Source organism: Botrytis fragariae (assembly GCF_013461495.1).
Source record: "Botrytis fragariae strain BVB16 chromosome Unknown tig00000101, whole genome shotgun sequence".
In the NCBI taxonomy this organism is placed as follows: domain Eukaryota; kingdom Fungi; phylum Ascomycota; class Leotiomycetes; order Helotiales; family Sclerotiniaceae; genus Botrytis; species Botrytis fragariae.
The window spans coordinates 728,507-747,920 of record NW_023500996.1 but is presented as its reverse complement, the minus strand read 5'-3'; the positions used below and the strand labels follow the sequence as shown (position 1 = coordinate 747,920).

At 44.1% G+C, this 19,414-nt stretch overlaps 8 protein-coding genes across 8 annotated transcripts; 4 read left to right on the top strand and 4 right to left on the bottom strand.

The window, feature by feature from the left end:
- Nucleotides 1-175: 175 nt before the first annotated feature.
- Bfra_008869 (putative casein kinase ii subunit alpha protein) lies at nucleotides 176-1,878 on the top strand. The gene is made up of 5 exons (XM_037339225.1): nucleotides 176-424; nucleotides 525-940; nucleotides 990-1,073; nucleotides 1,124-1,543; nucleotides 1,596-1,878. The coding sequence occupies exons 1-5, from the start codon at nucleotides 310-312 to the stop codon at nucleotides 1,692-1,694; spliced, it is 1,134 nt and encodes a 377-aa protein (XP_037190791.1). The 5' UTR covers nucleotides 176-309; the 3' UTR covers nucleotides 1,695-1,878.
- A 448-nt stretch (nucleotides 1,879-2,326) lies between these two features.
- On the top strand, nucleotides 2,327-4,895 carry Bfra_008868 (uncharacterized protein; the record flags this gene model as incomplete). Its single annotated transcript, XM_037339224.1, has 6 exons — nucleotides 2,327-2,445; nucleotides 2,504-2,575; nucleotides 2,629-2,804; nucleotides 3,441-3,603; nucleotides 3,657-3,931; nucleotides 4,042-4,895. The coding sequence occupies 6 exons, from the start codon at nucleotides 2,327-2,329 to the stop codon at nucleotides 4,893-4,895; spliced, it is 1,659 nt and encodes a 552-aa protein (XP_037190790.1).
- Nucleotides 4,896-5,573: 678 nt separating this feature from the next.
- On the top strand, nucleotides 5,574-5,837 carry Bfra_008867 (uncharacterized protein; the record flags this gene model as incomplete). The annotated part of the gene is made up of 1 exon (XM_037339223.1): nucleotides 5,574-5,837. The coding sequence occupies one exon, from the start codon at nucleotides 5,574-5,576 to the stop codon at nucleotides 5,835-5,837; it is 264 nt and encodes an 87-aa protein (XP_037190789.1).
- A 652-nt stretch (nucleotides 5,838-6,489) lies between these two features.
- Nucleotides 6,490-11,277, bottom strand: Bfra_008866 (putative cleavage and polyadenylation specificity factor subunit 1 protein; the record flags this gene model as incomplete). Its single annotated transcript, XM_037339222.1, has 6 exons — nucleotides 6,490-6,992; nucleotides 7,061-8,318; nucleotides 8,367-8,540; nucleotides 8,589-8,896; nucleotides 9,178-11,072; nucleotides 11,174-11,277. The coding sequence occupies 6 exons, from the start codon at nucleotides 11,275-11,277 to the stop codon at nucleotides 6,490-6,492; spliced, it is 4,242 nt and encodes a 1,413-aa protein (XP_037190788.1).
- A 624-nt stretch (nucleotides 11,278-11,901) lies between these two features.
- Bfra_008865 (putative lysosomal cobalamin transporter protein) lies at nucleotides 11,902-13,736 on the top strand (the record flags this gene model as incomplete). Its single annotated transcript, XM_037339221.1, has 2 exons — nucleotides 11,902-12,956; nucleotides 13,010-13,736. 2 exons carry the CDS (start codon nucleotides 11,902-11,904, stop codon nucleotides 13,734-13,736), a joined length of 1,782 nt encoding a protein of 593 aa, XP_037190787.1.
- Nucleotides 13,737-14,757: 1,021 nt separating this feature from the next.
- On the bottom strand, nucleotides 14,758-15,950 carry Bfra_008864 (putative zinc fyve domain containing protein; the record flags this gene model as incomplete). The annotated part of the gene is made up of 2 exons (XM_037339220.1): nucleotides 14,758-15,817; nucleotides 15,865-15,950. 2 exons carry the CDS (start codon nucleotides 15,948-15,950, stop codon nucleotides 14,758-14,760), a joined length of 1,146 nt encoding a protein of 381 aa, XP_037190786.1.
- Nucleotides 15,951-16,850: 900 nt separating this feature from the next.
- Bfra_008863 (uncharacterized protein) lies at nucleotides 16,851-17,563 on the bottom strand (the record flags this gene model as incomplete). The annotated part of the gene is made up of 2 exons (XM_037339219.1): nucleotides 16,851-17,428; nucleotides 17,494-17,563. 2 exons carry the CDS (start codon nucleotides 17,561-17,563, stop codon nucleotides 16,851-16,853), a joined length of 648 nt encoding a protein of 215 aa, XP_037190785.1.
- Nucleotides 17,564-18,153: 590 nt separating this feature from the next.
- Nucleotides 18,154-18,993, bottom strand: Bfra_008862 (uncharacterized protein; the record flags this gene model as incomplete). The annotated part of the gene is made up of 4 exons (XM_037339218.1): nucleotides 18,154-18,241; nucleotides 18,294-18,358; nucleotides 18,405-18,467; nucleotides 18,517-18,993. The coding sequence occupies 4 exons, from the start codon at nucleotides 18,991-18,993 to the stop codon at nucleotides 18,154-18,156; spliced, it is 693 nt and encodes a 230-aa protein (XP_037190784.1).
- Between the last annotated feature and the right edge of the window lie 421 nt (nucleotides 18,994-19,414).

Sequence of the window (19,414 nt, the reverse complement as noted above, 5' to 3'; positions counted from 1 at the left end):
ATTCAGCCTTGGTCAATTTTTGAAAAGGCTGTCGGTAACCTTTTATTTAAGGCCGCCCGATCGAAAATAACTCCTGCGCTAGCGCGGGGTGTGTTTACCATCCATTCAAGAATTCGTAGCACATCAACATCAGATCATTATTTTCTACAACATCGTACAAGGTCATCCTGCGAATCTTTGCCAGAACCATCCGGTCAAACAATCAGGTTCTTATCAATCGGCGACTCACTCCGGATCTCGATATTTTCGAAAAGGCGGTCTCTACACGATTTGCGCGGCGCCGCCTTCCCACACTAGGCCGGCCGCAAAATGGCTCGCGTCTATGCGGATGTCAACCAGCAAATGCCACGGGCATATTGGGATTATGATAGCGTAAATATTACCTGGGGCGTATTGGAGAACTACGAAGTTGTGCGCAAGATTGGTAAGTCGGCAATACCTCCTTCCCCAAGACTTGTTTTGCTTTTACCCGCTCGTGGCTATGTGTGTGCTGCTTACTGACACGCGGATGTGTGTCCATGTAGGACGAGGAAAGTATTCGGAAGTCTTTGAGGGAATCAATGTGGCCAACTACCAAAAATGTGTGATTAAGGTGTTGAAGCCGGTCAAGAAGAAGAAGATCAAGAGAGAGATCAAGATCCTCCAGAACTTGTCAGGAGGCCCAAATATTGTCGCCCTCCTTGACGTTGTTAGGGATAGTCAAGTAAATCCAACCTTTCCTTCTCTCCCAGGCGAACCTTTTTCCCTAGTTGGGAAGACGGGCAAATGCGCGCTCACTGGCCTTGAACAACCCCTTGAAGAAGAAACAGACGACTCATTCATGATGCAGAGCAAAACACCTTCGTTGATTTTCGAATTCGTCAACAATACCGACTTCCGTAGCCTTTACCCTAAGTTTATCGATTACGATGTCCGATTTTATATTTATGAGCTCTTGAAGGTATGAGATCAGAATATTCGGAAAGTTTGGAAGTTGCTAACGTCGATAGGCATTGGACTTTTGTCACAGCAAAGGCATTATGCACAGAGATGTCAAGCCTCATAACGTGATGATTGATCATGAGAACAGAAAGGTAGGATTCTCAATAGCTGGAAGAATACCTTGACTGACTTGTAGGATTAGTTGAGACTTATCGATTGGGGTCTTGCGGAATTCTATCATCAAGGCACCGAGTACAACGTTCGAGTCGCATCAAGATATTTCAAGGGACCTGAATTGCTTGTTGATTTCCAGGAATATGACTACTCCTTGGATATGTGGTCTTTAGGTGCCATGTTCGCTTCGATGATTTTCAGAAAGGAACCATTCTTCCACGGAAATAGCAACTCGGATCAATTAGTCAAAATTGCTAAAGTTCTCGGCACTGAAGATTTATTCGACTACCTCGACAAATACGAGATTGAGCTCGACGCACAATATGACGATATCCTAGGCAGATTCCCAAAGAAGAACTGGCACAGCTTTGTCAATGCTGAGAACCAACGATTTGTTACTAATGAAGCTATCGACTTCTTAGATAAACTCCTTAGATATGATCACCAAGTATGCCTACCGTTATCAAGCCTCATCTTACATACACTGACATGTGATTTAGGAACGTTTGACTGCTAAGGAAGCCATGGCCCATCCTTTCTTTGCACCTATTCGTGCTGATGAGGCGGCTGCACGTGGTACCCCAGCTCCTACTACATGATTCCACTCCATCCCATACGACTTTAAAAACTTACCCGACATTCATATACGGGCTCATTTTTGACTTTGAGGTTCATATGAGCTAGTCCAATTCTGAATAGCGTTATGCCATTTGGCTTGATAATGTTCTTCTCTCAGAGCCACCTTCCATACTTCACTTTAATACATCGAGTATGAGAATCATGGGGATGTTCGTTTCGATTGGGGGATCTGGAGGAGGGTTGCGGGACCAGGCGTTGATGAATTTTTTTACGCGACCGAAGTTGCATACCCTCTGCTCTTACTTTTCGTCGAGCATTGAAAGTTTTAATGCAAACTCTAGATAGGCTAAATCAACTCAAGATTTTGTGTTTATCGCATTATAGTCCATGCGCGGTCTTTCAAAATATAATATATTGTCTTTCACTCCTCTTGTCCCATTGTTCTTGATGTATTGGATGTTGTGCCTGTGAGGGATGTATGTCATGATTCGTGGACCGGGAGCGGGGAGACGACTTTGCTCCGGTCCCGCCCCACAGCGTCCAACCTTTAAAAAGTAAATCTCAACGGCGACGGGTTGGGATTACCACTTCCTCTCCGTTTAACATTGAGGCGATATTCTCGATATATGAAGAGTGAATTTTGAAATACGTGATGTCAACAACCAATCACATAGGAAAGAGTCACCCCAGCTCCCGGGCATGTAGGACCTGTGCATTGGCAAAAGCAAAGTGTGTACCACGGCCGAGTGGATTAAGTGCGAAATGTGAAAGGTACATATGACTGAAGTTTTCGTTGCCACTATACTATGCTATTTACTGATCATAATAGATGTCATCGTCTAAAGAAAGATTGTGTGACACAAACTCCTTCTATAAGGGCTCACAAGCCTCAAAAGACTACGTATGGACTGTTCTCTCCATAACTGTTTATCATACTTCTAATGTCGATTCTAGTCGAGTTGCACAATTAGAGAAGAAACTTGATGGAATTGTGAATCTCCTGCAACGGCAACAACAAGGCGTTCATTCACAAGATGCAACGCCGACATTCTCTCCACTAGTCACCAATGAAAATATCCTCCCCAGGTCACCACCCCTCTCGGAACCAGAACCGGCAAATTCAATTCCTTGTAGAAATACTTCTCATATCGTCCCCAAGCCTCTCGAACCAAGTAAAAGGCAATCCGTCTATGAAAAAGCACAAATGCCTGTCTTCTCGCCCACGCCAACTCGGATCTCGAGCCCAACGATAAGGAAATTGAGAGGCTGGTAAAATTGTACCAGATGGAAATGACAGCGAGATTCCCCTTTGTGGTTGTTGAGACGGGAGGATTGACAGGAAAGCAATGGGTGGCGAGCAAGCCGGTGCTGGGAAAGGCGGTTTTGATGGCGGCGAGTTATTATAATTTGCCGAGGCAGACAGTTTATGAGACGGCGTTGGTGAGGGACTTGACGGAGAGGATTATGGTGAGGAAGGAAAAGACTTTGGAGTTGTTGCAGACGATTTTGGTTTTTTGTGGGTGGTGAGTAACGAGGTTTTCTCTTTTGTTTCTGTGACCTTCTTGGTGGGCTGGTGGACAAGAAATGCGGTTTTGGTTGCTGTTTGAACGAATGGGACGTTTATTGTGTATGAAAGAGGCTTGGTTTTAGAGGTTTGGCAGCTAGACGTGGCATGATTCGTCGAGAAGAGGTAATTTACTGACCAATATGAATGATTAGGTATCATTATCATTGTTTAGGGCATCCTCACCTGAACAATCTCCTAGGCCTGGCGATGGGGCTTGCTGGAGATTTGGGACTGAATAAACCACCATCAGCCGATAGATTCAGGTATCCATTTGGTCACAGTAGAGCCACAGCGGGAGATTTCTCGAGGAGAACAATGGAGCAGAGAAGGGCTTTAGCTGGTTTATTCTATCTAACTTCTTTGTAAACTTCAAAGTATATTTCATTTCAATGCATTTTTGCTAATTCACGTCTAGAGTTGCAACAGGCTTTCAGCGTATAGATGCCATGAGATATTCGATACATCTTGATGAATGTGTTCGTTTTATAGAGAAGAAGCCAGAACATACTACGGATCTTTTACTAGTCGGGTTAGTGAAGATATCACATCTTGGAGAGAAGATCGGGCAAGCGGTAGTACTTGTTCAGAGTGATAGTGAAATTCAAGTCCCTACTGCGTTGAAGTTGGGTTCATTTCAGATGGAGCTAGATATATTGAAGAAGGGTGTCCCTAGTGCTCTGGAAGATGATGGTACGTGTTTCAATTCATTCTTTTTATCTTGAAACTTGAAGCCGTCTACTTTAGTCGGGCTTTCATACTTTATTAGCTATTGTAAGTAAAAGACTAATACATCCAATTAGTAATTTTACAGCTTCACCATCATATTTCTACCATCCGTCTTTATGAAGTCGCGTTAACTAATGGCTGGATACCCACAAACGCAACACAATCACCTCAATCTATCTCAGCCGCCCAACCAGTTCACCCAACGCCTTTACACCCATCTCACCTTCAATCTCTCTACACCTGTCTCCACCACACACGCTCTTTCCTCCACTTAGTTCTCTCCATTCCTCCCTCCACCTATCTACGCCAGCCTATTGCTCCATGGTCCCTTCTCGCCTATGCCCTAATGGTTCTTGCTCGCCTCTCCTTCTACCAAAACCCACTTCTCCCCTCCTGGACCCTCGATTTTGTCCGCGAAGTCTGCGATCTCTCCTGGGTATTAAAAGAGCTAGCAGAGCGAAACGATAGAGCGAAATTTGTAGATATCAACATCACTACCGAGGATGGAGAATGGGGAAAAGACGCAGAGGTGGGTAGTGATGGAAGAAGGGTAGGAGAGGGCTGGACAGATTGTTTTGACAAGTTTGCGAGGAAGATTCGTTTGGTGAGGGGGTGGTATGATCAGAAGGTGGCCGTTTATGGGAGCTCTTCGCAGTCACAGCCATTGGGGGATGGGTTTAGAGTTGATAGGAATGCGGTGGAGGGTAGTGGTGGCGGGAGCGAGGATGTTACTGAAGGGGGCACGTTGACGCAGATTGACGCTGGATTAGAGGGTGTGGTAAATGAGCAGGCGAATTCGGATGCAATGCCAGTGTTGGGTGATATGGATATGAGCCCTTGGGATGGATTCGATGAGCATAATTTTTGGATGGATTTGGGTGGAGAATGGGATGTAGATGGATTGGAGGCTATGGGTGCGATGCTATAGGTACGTTAAAAGTATATCTCTAGTATGCCTCTGAGGTTCCGTTTCTTTCCATTTTAATTATCCGACTGAAGGACGGAACATATATGGTTTGGATTCAAGAGAGAACCTCAAGGACCTCCTGAAAATCTCGAAGCTCAAAATTACATGCTCAGACACACTTCGATCAATTCTTCCCACTCCTCTCAAAATGGCATTGTTTATTTCGAAACATGTTTCTCGTATTCTTCTTTTTCTGTTCCGGCGTTGTTCGTAAATATCTTTGTGTTAATTTGTCGTGGCGTAATACCCTGAAAATTCGGTCTGTCTCAAACGCCAATCACAAAGAATCCTCATTTTCTTGACCATTTACTATGTTGACTTCAAACCTCCTGATCTAAGAATCTTTGACTATATCTTTCTTGAATGTTATTGTATCTGTTGTGGTATTGTTCCATTATAGAGTTCAGATCTTGAACAACTGCTCGAGTGAAGTATATAATGGACCTTCACACCCCCTCTTTCTAGACACCAATTCTATTAATTCCAATAACACAATCACAACCTTTCAACCTTCCAGTCTTCCACCTTCAGTCTTCCCATAAATTTTCAAATCTGCTCTTGAGCCATCCACTATCTTCTGAACTCCCTTTCAAACAGACAGTAAATAGCGATCCGCAACCAGAAAATCCTTCATCCAAAATGTCTCAAACACGCGCCGCCCAATCCCTCGTCCAAAGTCTCTCTCCTCTCCACCCCCAATACTCTCCCCGCACCAGAAAGCTCAGCGCTCGCGAAGCTACCCGCGCATTCGTTTCTAGAGAGGTCAAACACATGGTCAGAGTAACAAGGGGGAAAACCACTCGGGAGATCCACAAAAAGGCTTGCAAAGCACGGGATATGGAGAGAAAACTCAAGAGTCAGAGGTATCGGGAAGATTATGAGGATATTTTTAAAGGGGAGTGAGGAGTGAATATAAAGGAAAGTGTGTGGTTGGTGTTGATATTGTATGATATCTCAGATGTTGTTGTTTTGTTGTTGTTGCTAGAGGAGGAGAGAAGCATCGATCCCCAGATTTGAATACTTGGATTGATTCTGTTATGTTGTTGTAGTTTTCTTCTTCCTCTGTTTCTTGCGTTTCATTTTGACTGGAACCATGAGATTGAACCAGTCAGACAGTATACAATTCTTCAAAGTAGACTCATAGAATTAATTTGCGACTTTGAAGTTTTGACTTTACATGTGCGTATTCTTCTTCATAGATGAGGGAATTATTGTGATTGCAAAAACCTCTTTTAATCAGTTTTATGCCGTTCACTTGATCTATGATCTAGGAATGCTCATCATACGACTTTTATAATAGCGAGTCTGGTTAAACAAAATAAAACCACTTGAGTCTTACTGATTTGGACAATTGAGTCAGATCTCTTCGAAACAAAAATACAATGCAATTTGATAACTGAACTTGAGATAAGAAAGATAAAATAGTATTGAGTTGTGGTTCATTCGCTTGCCCCTATTTTGTACCATCAGCACTTTTCAAGACCCGATCATGCGATGCTGCAAATCATGTCATTTTCTAACCTCCAACTACCATCCACGCCTCTACAAACAATCTCTAGATAAAGCCCAAGCCTCCACGTAATCCACTCAACTCATCCCTCAACTCCAAAACATCAACTCCGACTCTTCCTGCCACTTCTCCTCTCCTCTGACTCCCAAGTTCCATCCATCTTCCTAGCACTCCTCCATCAATAATCGTTCTTCCTCCTACAATCCCCTCATTTGCATCTCTGTCTATTCGGTATGCTCTGGGATTGAGACCGCAGGGATGATAAAGTGTGTTTGTAAGATGTGAGACGAGGGTGCCAAAACGTCGGTATTGGGATTCTGTTAGAGGGGAGAGAAGAGCGAGGGTACCGGTACGAGAAGTGAGAAGGAGGGGCTGAGAAGGGGAGGGGGCATCTTCTTGAGGTGAGGGACTAGGAGATGGAGAGGGGGCGGTGGTTAATGGGGGTAGGGATCGGGTGGTGGGGAGAAGGGACATGGTTGTGGGGTGGTGGGCACCGAGGGAGAAGGTGGTGCGGTGAAGGAGGAGGTGGCCTTGGAGAGATTTGGGATCTATGAATTTGTAAGTCAAGGGTCTAATGCAAGCCAGTTGGCTGAGAAAATGAAAAATGAAAACATACGTTCAGGATCATATTGCATAATATGCAAGTTCCCATCAGCATCTGCAGCCACAATGAACAGATCTTTTCCATCTGGTAATAAGTCTGCACATAATACTTCCATCTTCGCAGCACTCTTTCCAAAGAGTAGCATCCTATACGGTTCTTCCGTATATCCTGCAAACCAAACACCTTTCAAAGCGTCCGCCATTACGCACAGGCCTGTACCAGGTAATTCCTTGACAGACGTAACATAGCAATTCATATCCATGAATGCGACTGGCAAGTTTGTGCCATCCTCCTTGAGACCTCTGACCATACATTTTTGACCCTGCGCAACAAGCATGAAGCCCTGAGTTCCAATTTCGGAAAGACCAGTTACGGGACCACCAGCACCACGAGTAATGATTTCAGAAGAGATCAATTTTAATTTTTTGTTTGTCTCGGGTCTGTCTGGTTCTGGAACAACGGTGACAACATCATAAACGTAGAGGCGGCCAGTGGTTGCGAGATCTTCTCCTTTGGTTATAGCTGTTCCTACAGCAATCAAGTGTTTGCGCTCGTTGGTGACTTCTGATGTCACCAGATTCATGGTTTTTATGCAGGTTATGAGTTCGCAGGGTTCAAGTTCAATGGTATCAATGACGGACCAGTTGACAGGGCTGATTAATTTAAGGAAGCTTTTCTCGATCGATGGCTTCAGGGCAATGTTTTCCTCTTGCCAAGTTTTGCGGTGGTCATCATCTTTGGGCAATTCAAAGTCTGTGAAAATGCTAGTACCTATAACATATGTTTGCAGCGGTGAATGATATGCCACAGCGTGAACATCTTCACCTATCTCAATCTTTCGCAGGGCCATTCCAATATCGGCAAACGTGGTATTTGGTGGGAATTGTGCTACGCGGGCGACTCCTTCTGTGTCGGCATAGATGAATCCTCTGTCGCAACCTTCGGTATGGAAACTACTAAGACTGCGAACCCCTGTTCCTTGCAGGCTGAGAACTTTGGGTACTGTTTTAGAGCTCTTGATGATGAAACTTGGAGATCCGCCTGGCACAAAGACAGTACTGTATCCACCGAGATTTGAGATAGCTCGCATCGGCTTATCGCTGGTCTGTTGAGCTCCATCGGCCTGCTCTTCAGCAGACACATCAGGAGCTTGTGTCAGATGTGTGTTCTGTATTTTCAGAAATTGAAGTGTAGAGGAGAGAAGATTCGGAGACGCAGACTTTATGCGGAACGGTTCATAGATGGTAAGATCATCATTTGAGGGTCGGAGCTAAATCGGTTAGTACATAAATGAGTAGGTTAAAGTGTAGATTCTTACAATAAGATAAGGGGATTGAGAAACAGAATCTCCTAGGTTGGCTACCAATATCTCTGTCAAGGTTTCCCGAGCTGCCGATTTCCTAGCTGCGTAATCTGCTGAAAGCACAGGGGGAACAAAACATATTCCTTCCGCGACATAAATTGGCTTAGAAAGATCAGGCAGTGCGTAAATCTGAAAGTATTAGAAATTGGACAATGGAAAGCTTGGAAGAAAACTCACGTGCAATGCTCCACCCGCACTAAGTAAAAACATCTTGACATTTTCCCCTGCCTTGTTCGATTTGCCGTCGGAGAAAGCTCCGCTGTAGTCATCGTACAAACAGCCAGTCAGCCATTTCGTAGAAAGCAAAACATCGTCAACTCTTTCTATCTCTTCGAGATCATTGTCGTCGTCACATTGTGCAACAAAAATGCTCGCATCGTCTCTAATTAGCAGGAGAAATGGATCTGCGAAGCTTGCACTGATGATCTTCGGTTCTGCTCCCGTCTCATCATCGAGCATCGGCAATATTTGTGCAAGACCAAGATCTACACCACAGATACAGAATTAGTTACGCTTCTAATCAATCATGTAATGGCGCGAGGAGGCATGTCGCAGGGAGCAAATTGCATGAGGCACAGTTGTAATGTTGATAATTCGCTTTCATTGTTGCTATAGGATATGATAGATTTCCAGATAGCGCCCCGGACGGCGAAAACATATAAGCGGAAAATACAAAATTTCCCCAAGACTTGTCCCAACCTACATGCCCATCCATCCGACCACATGAATTGAAAGGGGTATGATTCAAGGAAAAGTGCGAACTTACCACCGTCATAACTTCTCACTTCAGACTTTAGAATTTGAACAACACGCATGCCATTGCCAAGTGTACCAGCTTCGATCGTGGATCCAGCGGCTGGTTCGAATTCTGTCCCTGTTAAAGCTTCAAAACCGGCATCCGTTAACGCATATACAGCAGATTCGTCAATAGCATCTTCGGCATCAGATGCTTTGGAAACTATCATTAGTCTATCATATTGAGCGTCGACGCCATAGTCACCGCTAGTGACAGATTTCTCCTTATTGACTTGCAATCCTTTCGGTGCCGGTCTCTTTGCGCTCATAGTCCATATACCACGAGCTTCTGGTAACTCGAATCGGCCTATAACATTTGGCTGGATTTCACGATTAATGACTGCCAAGGAGCCTCCCTTTTCACGACCGACAGCAGCTACAAGCTGAAGTTCGCTCTGAACACCGCTAAGTTTTAGCTCTTCTTCCTTACCCAAACTCAATGCGGTTTCTCCGAACGCGATGTTTGTGATGGGAGCTATATTGACCATGGAATCATGTATACGAAACGTGTAGTCACCCGTTTTACTGTTTGATGCAGTGATATTTGCAGTAGCATGAGTGATTGTGGGTCCATCGCCGTACAGATCATCGTCATCATCTTCTAAATCTTCATCATCAAGCATGGCCTCATCAACTTCTGCTATTGCTGAACTGTCAAGCCTTGACTTCCGACGTGAAGTCGGTCCCGACTTCCTACTCCAGCCTAGAATGACAGAATCTGATACCTCACTTCCAACGAACAATGATCCTGCGCCAAGAGAACTTACACATGACGCAGCTCCAGTCAATATGGCGCCTCCTGAATCTGCACTTACTCGGCGAATGCTTAGGCCAGAGACTGACCTTCCATCCATACGAAAGCTCAGGATAGCAATATCGCCACTATGTAGTATAATGAGCATCTCTCCATTTTCGATAGATAGTTGGTCAATTTTGCAACCTTCTAACCGAAGGTCAAGATCAGACTGGTCCAAAAGACTGAAGCCAGTACATTGCTTTGCAAACATGTTGACAGCAACACCGTTAGCTTTACCAGCTTGATCGATATGTATCAACTCATTAGTACCAACTAGAAGAGCTCCGCCCACAGGTGGAGCTAGTGGGACGATTCTGAAGAGGTCGTAAGGCAAACCTCCAACGGAAAGAATGGTGGTAGACGCTTTTTGATGTATATCCAAGGTGAAAACCATATAAGTCAAGTGGTCTCTACGCTCTTGCAGTAAAGCCGAGGATGGAGCCATGGTAGATGAGAGAATTCCAAAAGTTGGCTCTCTATATTCATACAGAAATTCAAGGTGGATTGGAAAGATGATGTTGGGATCGAGTGAAGACAATCGTAGAACAAAAGAGGACCCATATGGTGTATCTAACTTTCCATCTTCCGCTGCAGTCTTTTGTGAAATCTTCGCAGGGCGAGGGCCATCTAACTCCTCATCCCAATCGTCCATATTGACATCTTCGTCTTGTTTAAATGGCAGAATCGCAAGGTTCCGCGCTCCGAATTTCAATGCAGCACACCTACTTCCTGGATCGACAGTAAGGTAATTGACGCAGTCTGAAAGACTTGGTGCCCATGGACTTCCTTGCAGTTCGTCTTGTTCATAAAAATGGACTGATATTGTTGATATGCCGGGCCGTTCTGGGTCCCATTCCACCAAACTGAGCTTTGCATCCTTGAATCCCACTAAAAGTGCTTCACCCCCAGTTTTTGAGGATATAGTCTTGACTCGGACAAGAGATGTGACCGTTCCAGATAAGTTATATTCAGCTATAAGTACGAGTTTCGTTGTTCGAGCTAATTCTGGTCGTTGTATAATCGAATCTGTGCCGAGAAAAGAATCCTCTACTCCATCATCGTTATTAACTCTGGATCAATATTTGTGTCATCTTTTGCTGTCGAAGGATCCTTTCCAGATAGGTCGTCGAGATCCACGGATACGGTCTTAGTTGTAAATATCTGTAGTAACGAGGATTTTGCGACGATGAGGTTTCTAGCATCTGCGGACAAGAACGGAAGAGTCAAGGAATGTGTGACAGCTGTAGGAGGTGTCAGCTCCGTGTAGCATTGCATTATTGACCAAAGTAAAGCATTAAAAGCACCAAATCGTAGTAAAATTCGGACTTCTTTTGAAGTTGTTGATATGGATACTCAAGATCATCAGTCCAGTCAAATGTCGGTGCGTCGCGATCCGCGATTTACACAAATTTTAGCGTTCTCAGTGCTGGACCACTGTATTGACCTATCACTGTCCCTTGAAGCTCATGCAGCTTTTGGAGGTCCTAGTGGTCCTGAATGCTGATCCCCGCACCCAACGCCCATTTACGTCAGACGTCTAGAATCCTGAATATTGACTACTGGTATAACAAGAAACAAAGCAAAGCAAAGCAAAGCAAAACAACATAAAACACAATTAATATATTCGAGATCGGATTCCTCTTGAGTTCGAATAAGACAAGACCAACATTGTTTTGGTGAAGAGATCGATTTAAAAACAATATCGATACTTAAATCCATTTGACACATTCGCGAGGTATATTAAGATGATCTTCTTCTTGTTATTTATACCGTCTTTTCCTTCCCTTTACTAAGTTTCCGCATGCGTACCACTCCAACTACTTACCAATTTCTGTCATCAACAATTCAAGCACTGCTAATATCTATCTGCGAATCTAGTATCAATTCCTCGCCTGCAACATGGCGCTCATACAGACTGCATTTATATGGGTTGCGTATGCCGTTGCTGTAGGCATCGTCGCTCTTATAGCAGCTATTTTTACCTATACGTATCAAACGCCACGCGATCGCTCAGCTCTGGTTTCTACCGTCACGATTATCACATTGACCTCCCTATTGGCAACAGTCTTACTTCTTCCTGTTGATATTGCTCTCGTCAGCTCGACGACCTCGAAGCTTGGCGCAAAGAAAGACTGGGCAACTCCCGAGACTGTCCACAATATCCTCCTGACTCTAAAAATTGTTTACTATGCATTATACAGCTTGGATGCCGTTCTATGCCTTCTTGTTATCCCATTTACATACTTCTTTTACGAAGAGTACGATGAAATCGATTCAGAGGAAGGCACGCAGACATTCGGCCAGAGATTCCTCAGTGCCGCAAAATACACATTATTTTTTGTTGTCCTGGTCGTGATTTTGTTCTTGGTTGGATTTTTTGTACCCGTCGCAAAGAATCGTGGATCCGATATGGATCTAGACTACTTCAAACGTCTTTTGGCTGAGAACCACGGAGAGCGTGCCTTAACGTTCGCATTGGGTCTATTGATTTCATTGGGCACGTTGTTATACATACTTTACACATCTGTTGGACTGGCATTGCTACCCATATCTTTCATCAAATCTGCGCCTTCAATCAGCGCGCCACAACTTTCAGAAACAACTGCATCAGCCCTTGAGCAAAACAGAGAACGACAACGTCAACTTGAAGGACGAAATGCAGGGCGAGATGGCGGGTTGTCGGCTAAAGACCAGCGAGAGTTGGAGGCCTTGCATCGTGAAGAACGCACTCTGGTTAGACGAGAACGTCTAGCCGCAGAAGCCCGTGGAGATGGGAAGAGCTTTATCGTGAGAGCATGGACTAAGACTTGCGCAATCTTCAGGCCTCTCAAATTGGTTGGAGGAATACTACTTCTGATTCTCTCCCTGGTTATATGGGTTTCCATGCTCATTACAGGAATTGATAAGGCGAAGAACTCATTCTGTAAACAACATTGTGGTTACATTTTAGGAAGGTAGGATAATCTTGACCTGGTTCGTTAAGAGTTTTTGGCTAATTCATACCTAGTATCAATATCTTCCAACCGATCAATTGGGTTTTCGTCAAGTCGTCCATAGTCTTCCCAATTGACTATGTCTTGATGGCACTATTAGTCCTATTCCTCTTTAGCAGTTCAGTGACAGGAATCGCTGCTATCGGTCTTCGATTCTTATGGGTAAAACTCTTTGAAATACGAAAAGGACACACCTCTCCACAAGCTCTCCTCATGGCAACTGTCATGTTAACTTTGATCATACTCGCGATAAACTACTCAATCGCCATGTTAATAGCACCACAATACGCAATTTATGGTGCCCAAACATTCTGCGCCAACCCTACCAAATTCCCTGGCGATCAACCAGATTGTAGCAACCACCCAGAGTTGATCAAAACATGCAGTGAGCTTTCTTCGGGCGAGGGTGCCGAAAAGGTCTGCACACCTAGTGTCGTGTCTACTTTCCTCAATAGAGTTACCGTCAATTTCCCATTCTTCGGTGCTCTCGCATTTTGGGCTCAATTTGTCTTCCTCGCAATCTTTTTGATCGTCTTTATTACGGCGTTGTTCCGAACACCCAAATTGGATCTTAGCGAGATTGATGAAGATGCTGAGGCTGATGAGGAAGAAGGCCTTCTTGCTAGTACTGGAAGGAGATTCGGTGCCACATGGCAAGATATCCGTGGCAAAACGAAGAATACTAGTAGTGGTGCTGCCGGTCGAGGAATCCGCGGTGATGACGATCATAACGACGATTAGTTCTCTATCGCGACCTCAATCTTTTCTTTCTGAGATTGCAATATTCTTATGTTGGATGGATGGCGGTTGGATGTGGATAGGATTGGAAACAAGTACGGAGTTGATTTAGGAATTTGCATCTTGTACAGTATACGCGCGCTTGGCTTGAGGATTTTGTTTTTTTTTAGTTCTGCATTACGCACATATGAACAAGGTAATAAGTGAGCGGAAATGCGTGTCTTTCGAATTCTCAAACGATCGCAATCAATGCCGCCAGTCGAGAAGTTGGTATGACGAGGGTGTGGTCCCGGCAGCATGGCAGCAGGAAGAGGGAGTTGTGCTTAGCATACTGCAACAGCGAAATTTAATTGTTTATACTCACTCATTTCGTCGCTTCTGACATGTCTCTAGTCATTAATTATGTATGAAATTCAGCCACATCTTATCCCAATTCCAATCATAGAGCTCCAGGGAACAAAGCCTTGCACCCTACATACAGCTGCAAATTTGTTTCGCCTATTTGATTCGTTTGACCATCTAGTAATTTCCCTTCCTCTCTAGCTACTTATATTCAGCGTCAGCATCATCTCCATCTCAATATCCAGGTGGTTTGTTATTGTGTCAATTGCATTGTTAAAAATAAGTAGCACATCTACAAATAGTCAATGAAAAAGATAAGATATTCAGCCCAACTAGCTTGTTCACCTATCCTAAGTTTATTCTACTTCATGTAGATATCTGCGGCTGAAATGCAACATGTTGATCTTGATCGGTCAGCACGAGGTGAGAATGCGCATGGTATGTTATGATTTTGGGCGATGGCTGATATTGCGTTTGTTGATACTTCAATTGAGATTTGAAAATTGAATGAATATGTGAGTTCATGGAGCACACAGTCATTTGAGCGTCATCACTGCACGACTACCAGCTCTACCTTCAATTCAACAATGGGATACACACCACCCTTAAACAAGAATAATTATCAACAGCGTAACTGAAAGAAATCCATCTATCATTCTGGTCCTCTCCTAACCCCAACCAACTAACCAGGGCGTTCCCATTTCCGCCACTGATGTCTCTTAAACTCCCACCCGGCATCAACCCCCATATGTCCCTCCTTCCAACACCTCGCACAATACAAGTCTCCCTCACAGCCCACACATTGAATCGTCGCATCATCTTGACAAATAATACACCACGTATCCATTTCCTCATTCGTATATTTCTTTAATCCTTTCCCCTTCGTCTCTTTCGCCGTTTTATCCACCGGTTTAGTAGTCGGTGCAGAAGGTAACCCAAGATCGTTAACAGGAGTAGAACCAAGACCCTTTAGCGCAGCTAATCTCGCAGTAATATCGTCTTCAAAATCGATCGATTTCCTGCTCGGTTCCGGGAGTGTGGAGGGTGCGGATGGGAGAGTGAGATTTGGTTCTTCGTCGTCATCCCGCTTGTATCTGGGGAAAGATGAGAATTTTCCTTCCACATCCGTGTTCATGGCATTAGTTCCTTGGGATTCCTCTGCTTCATTTTCATCCTCAGCTCCTCTCTCTAGGTTTACCTCATCCAATAGCCTGGCAACAATATCCTGTACTTCACGTGATTCGCCCTCTAAGCCCTCAATCTGTTTATTATTATTCCTAGATTCCCCATCCTCATCGTCGTCTATGGCAAACACAGACATATCAAGACCACTTGTCAAGACATTAGTCTTCCGAGCGTTCTCCTCAGAAGCACTCTTTGATGCCTCTTCATCTGTAGCAACATCCTCACGATCTGGCAAAGCTTTCTTGGCTTCATCAAGAAGTTTTTGAATATCATTCGGATCATCAGGATTCAACCACTCAGAGCCAGATCCCAGTTCTGCTAAAAGGTCGTCCAAAGATTTATCCTCGTGGATATCATCTGAAAACAGGGGAACAGCATCACTTGACGTGGCTTGGTTGTAAAAACTGTATTGTTGTGGAGGCGATGTGGTGCTAGCGGGCGCGGATGCTTCACTGGTGCCAGATCTTGATGGTGTACCGTTTCGGAGGCTACGCAGTCTCTCAGACAAATCTGTTTCGGGGGTCGACTCTTTTGCAAAAACATTTAGTGGTGGACGACTGAGAGCTTAGCATGTGTCCATAGTTTGTATTGGTTTCTTGCTTACGGGGATGCGTCGAGCCGAATACTGGATTTCTTCAAAGCATTGAGCCGATTTAGTAGGTCATGGTCATAACTTGGAGGATCACTCATTTTCCGAAAGATTGGTGATGGAACGATTTGGTGGTCAAAATTGTTGCATTGCAAGAAGTAGGAGCTTGGATCTATGTATTGATACCAGATTTATGAGGCGGCCACAAGCCAGCCTTGTCTTGATTCTAATATTGAAGGAACATTCCCAGATCCAACCCGTCATACAAATTTCCCTAGGCAAATGCAAATATTCCACCATTCTTTGCACATTCACACTCCTTCGTACATCACACTTATCGAAAGCGTTTTTCTGTATGATCTCACGCCAAGTGCTGATATTGATGTCGAATTTTGAGCTAGAAATAACTGTCAGCACATCGAATTGAAGCTGGTTGCAAAGACAAATATTATGAATGCTTTTCAGAACGGGTTTCTTCTCTCAGTATGCACTCTGCGTTTAATGTGAGGCACTCGACGAGCTGGGATTATTCAGGCCTCATGGCCCTTTGTCATCATAAAAGCGAGGGGGAATTTTTGAAAATGAAATGTTAAATGCATACCTGAAAAAGAGTACATCGAGCAAATTTGACATGATGAATGAATTTCATCATGCCAACATGAGATTCGTGACAAGAGTTGATGACTACTACAATCAGTACGGGGCTCTCAAAGCTTATGCATAACGGTGTAGAGGTGAAAGCTTCAACAATATTTCAGAGAGAAGATTATGTCTCATCAAGACCAGCAATGTATACAAGAGAAATACATCGACGAGCCAAGGCAAGCCAAAGCAAGCCGAGAAACCACGAATATAATTGCCAGCTCAGACTAAGGATGACGATACGAAAGTTTTCATCATTTTAGGTCGGTGACGCGAACAGGTTGAAATGAACAATTACTGACCTTTTGAAATCATGAAGCTATCATCGAAGCGTTGATTAGAGTCAAGCTGTGGATTGCTCAAGGATCATCATAAGTGATCTTTCTTCTTTGCGGCGCTGAACTTGAGGCTTGGCTATTACTACCACCCTCATCATCGTCATACGCAAGAGACCCAATAGATTTCTCAACTTTATCCCACGTCCTCTTGCGTAGATCGGGCTTGACGTTTTGCTTAAACCAACCTTTCTCTTTGGCTTCTTGCGCTTTTTGTATTTTCTTCAATTCCTTCTTCGACTTTTTCTTTGGTCGCACGGGTCCGATTGGCTCTGGATGCGAAAACCCCGCAGGAATCTCCCCATCTTCTTCCTCGGCTTCGACCTTTTCTGTGCGGACGGTTCTTGAAGTTTCAGATTGAGGTTGCTCATTGCTAGTCTCATTGGACTCTGCAGCATGCCTGCGCTTTCGAAGAATGGCTTGGATTTCCGAATGTCGAAAGATTGCGATTTGTTCATCCGTCAAAGTTCTTTTGACTCCGTCAGGATAATACCCAAGGCCGTCATCGTCAATCTCTTCTTCATAGTAATCCTCCACAGGACCCAAGAATTGTTGCGCGAAATGTTCGGTTGAAGTATCGCCAAGGTGAGAGGTATGGAAAGCTAAGAGATCATTCTAAAGTTTCATTAGCATTTTAGAAAGCAACATAGTGAACATGTGGACTAACCTGTGTAACCTCCGGCGCAGACATGGCGACGCGCAATGTAGAGCGTGGTCGCGGGTGTTTGTGTGGTCATGTTGGTTGATGATGAGAAGCTTCAGCCTGGGATAGAGAAAGTTTTCGAAAATTTATGGTAGACTACGGTGGCCGAATCACTCTAGCGTAGAATCTAGCGCGAAAGCTGAGGACCCACAAACGAAACTGAGACATCAACGTGGGAGATCAAATGAACATTTGCGCGGTCGGCCACCACCATTTCACTGTGCTGAATAGAAAGGAATTTCGAAACTTTCTCAAGTCATGGTATGACATGACCCAGAGAATATTGAAGCTTTCCAAGGAGGCGAGTATGGTTCAGCTTTTCTAAGGATATGTATGGTACATTGCTTAAATGTTAAGGACCTCCCTCCTACGACGATCACAAAGTTTGTACCAAGAGATACCTCAATTGAAACAATGAGATATGCAGAAAAGGAAACGTATTTTACTGAAACGAAATCTTTTTTTGCTATTGTGATTATGATTTGTACGATAGCTATTACTGCGATATATAAGCAAACAGAAAGAGGGTATCTAAACAATATCCATCACAGCCAGTCCCTCATTGCGCCTCATGACCCAGCCAAATAGAGCAAAGATATGGCTACTACGAAATCAAGTCTATGATTATAACATGTCAAAACGAAAAGCAAAATGAGTGGTCACTCTCCAAATAGTTGAAGAGCCTGCTTGAATGCCTCGACAACTTTTATATCTGAAGGACAAGGTTTAGCATGGAAAAGAGAAGTGTTGGTAGAGCAACTTACAATGCAGCTTCTTGTCTTCCAGTGACTTTTCCTGTATCTGTACATATCTTTCTCTTGTCTTCAAACTATAACAAAGTCAGTAGCTCCTTGTGAACTATCAATAAATGCAACTTGCCGTTTCCATGCCCTCCCATTGTCTCGTTCCGCTGCAGCTTCTGCCCAGATACCGAAAGCCTTCAAGTATCATTAGTTTTGGTAATATAAATCAAATCGAAGAACTAACGTCAGAAAGATGCTGGAACTCCTCAATCAAGCGGTCCTCGTTGTCGCTCAATTCCTGGATAGCCGTCGCGTAGCGGTTTTCAAATTCACTCCAGCTCTTTGGGGGAATGTCTCTCTTGTGATTCGATGTATCTAGACTGATCATTGTTTCATCTGACCCGGCTTCCGGTTCTACTTGCGGTGCCATATCTACATCATCTTCGCCAATATCATCGGCGTGGCTGTGATGTTGTAACACGTGTGACCTCTTGAGGGGGGAAGAGATTGGGGATTGCGTGGTAGGAGCTTGAATACTGGGGGTGAATTGCAGACTTGGACTAACACCTCGAATCTTTTGAGGTAGTTTAGAAGAAGAAGGTGTGAGAGTTGGTGTATTTGGAGTACCTCTGGCGGCTGATTTCTCCGCGAGCTTTTCATTTACGATAGCCATAATTGGACGACGCGGGGTTTTTGGAGGAGAGTGGTTTATTTGAGACATCAGGAAATATGAATAAGGATAATCGCTAAGAATAAGCTAAGAATCGGTCCACAGGGACAGAAACGGAAGAACCAATGGAGCCGATAGTATTACCGTCGTAGCTGCCGTAATAGTGAGGTCAGTTTTTATGTTCAACAGCCTTTGCAGTGGAGACAGCCTTGTTTGGGAAATGCGAAGCTGACGCGCGGTCATGTGGTTGACTAGATAAGCACTAGATAAGCAAGCGAGTCAAGATAAGGCGAGGCAATGAATCCATTATTCTGAGGTCATTCAGCCTGACGTACCTTCATACACCTCCGTACCTCATTGCTCTAATATATATTCTTCAACTTCAAATGTTCTTTGATATATCCATAATTCATTGAGACTCTTACTATCAAATCTTTCTTGCATAGCACATTATGTATTATATGCCTCCCTA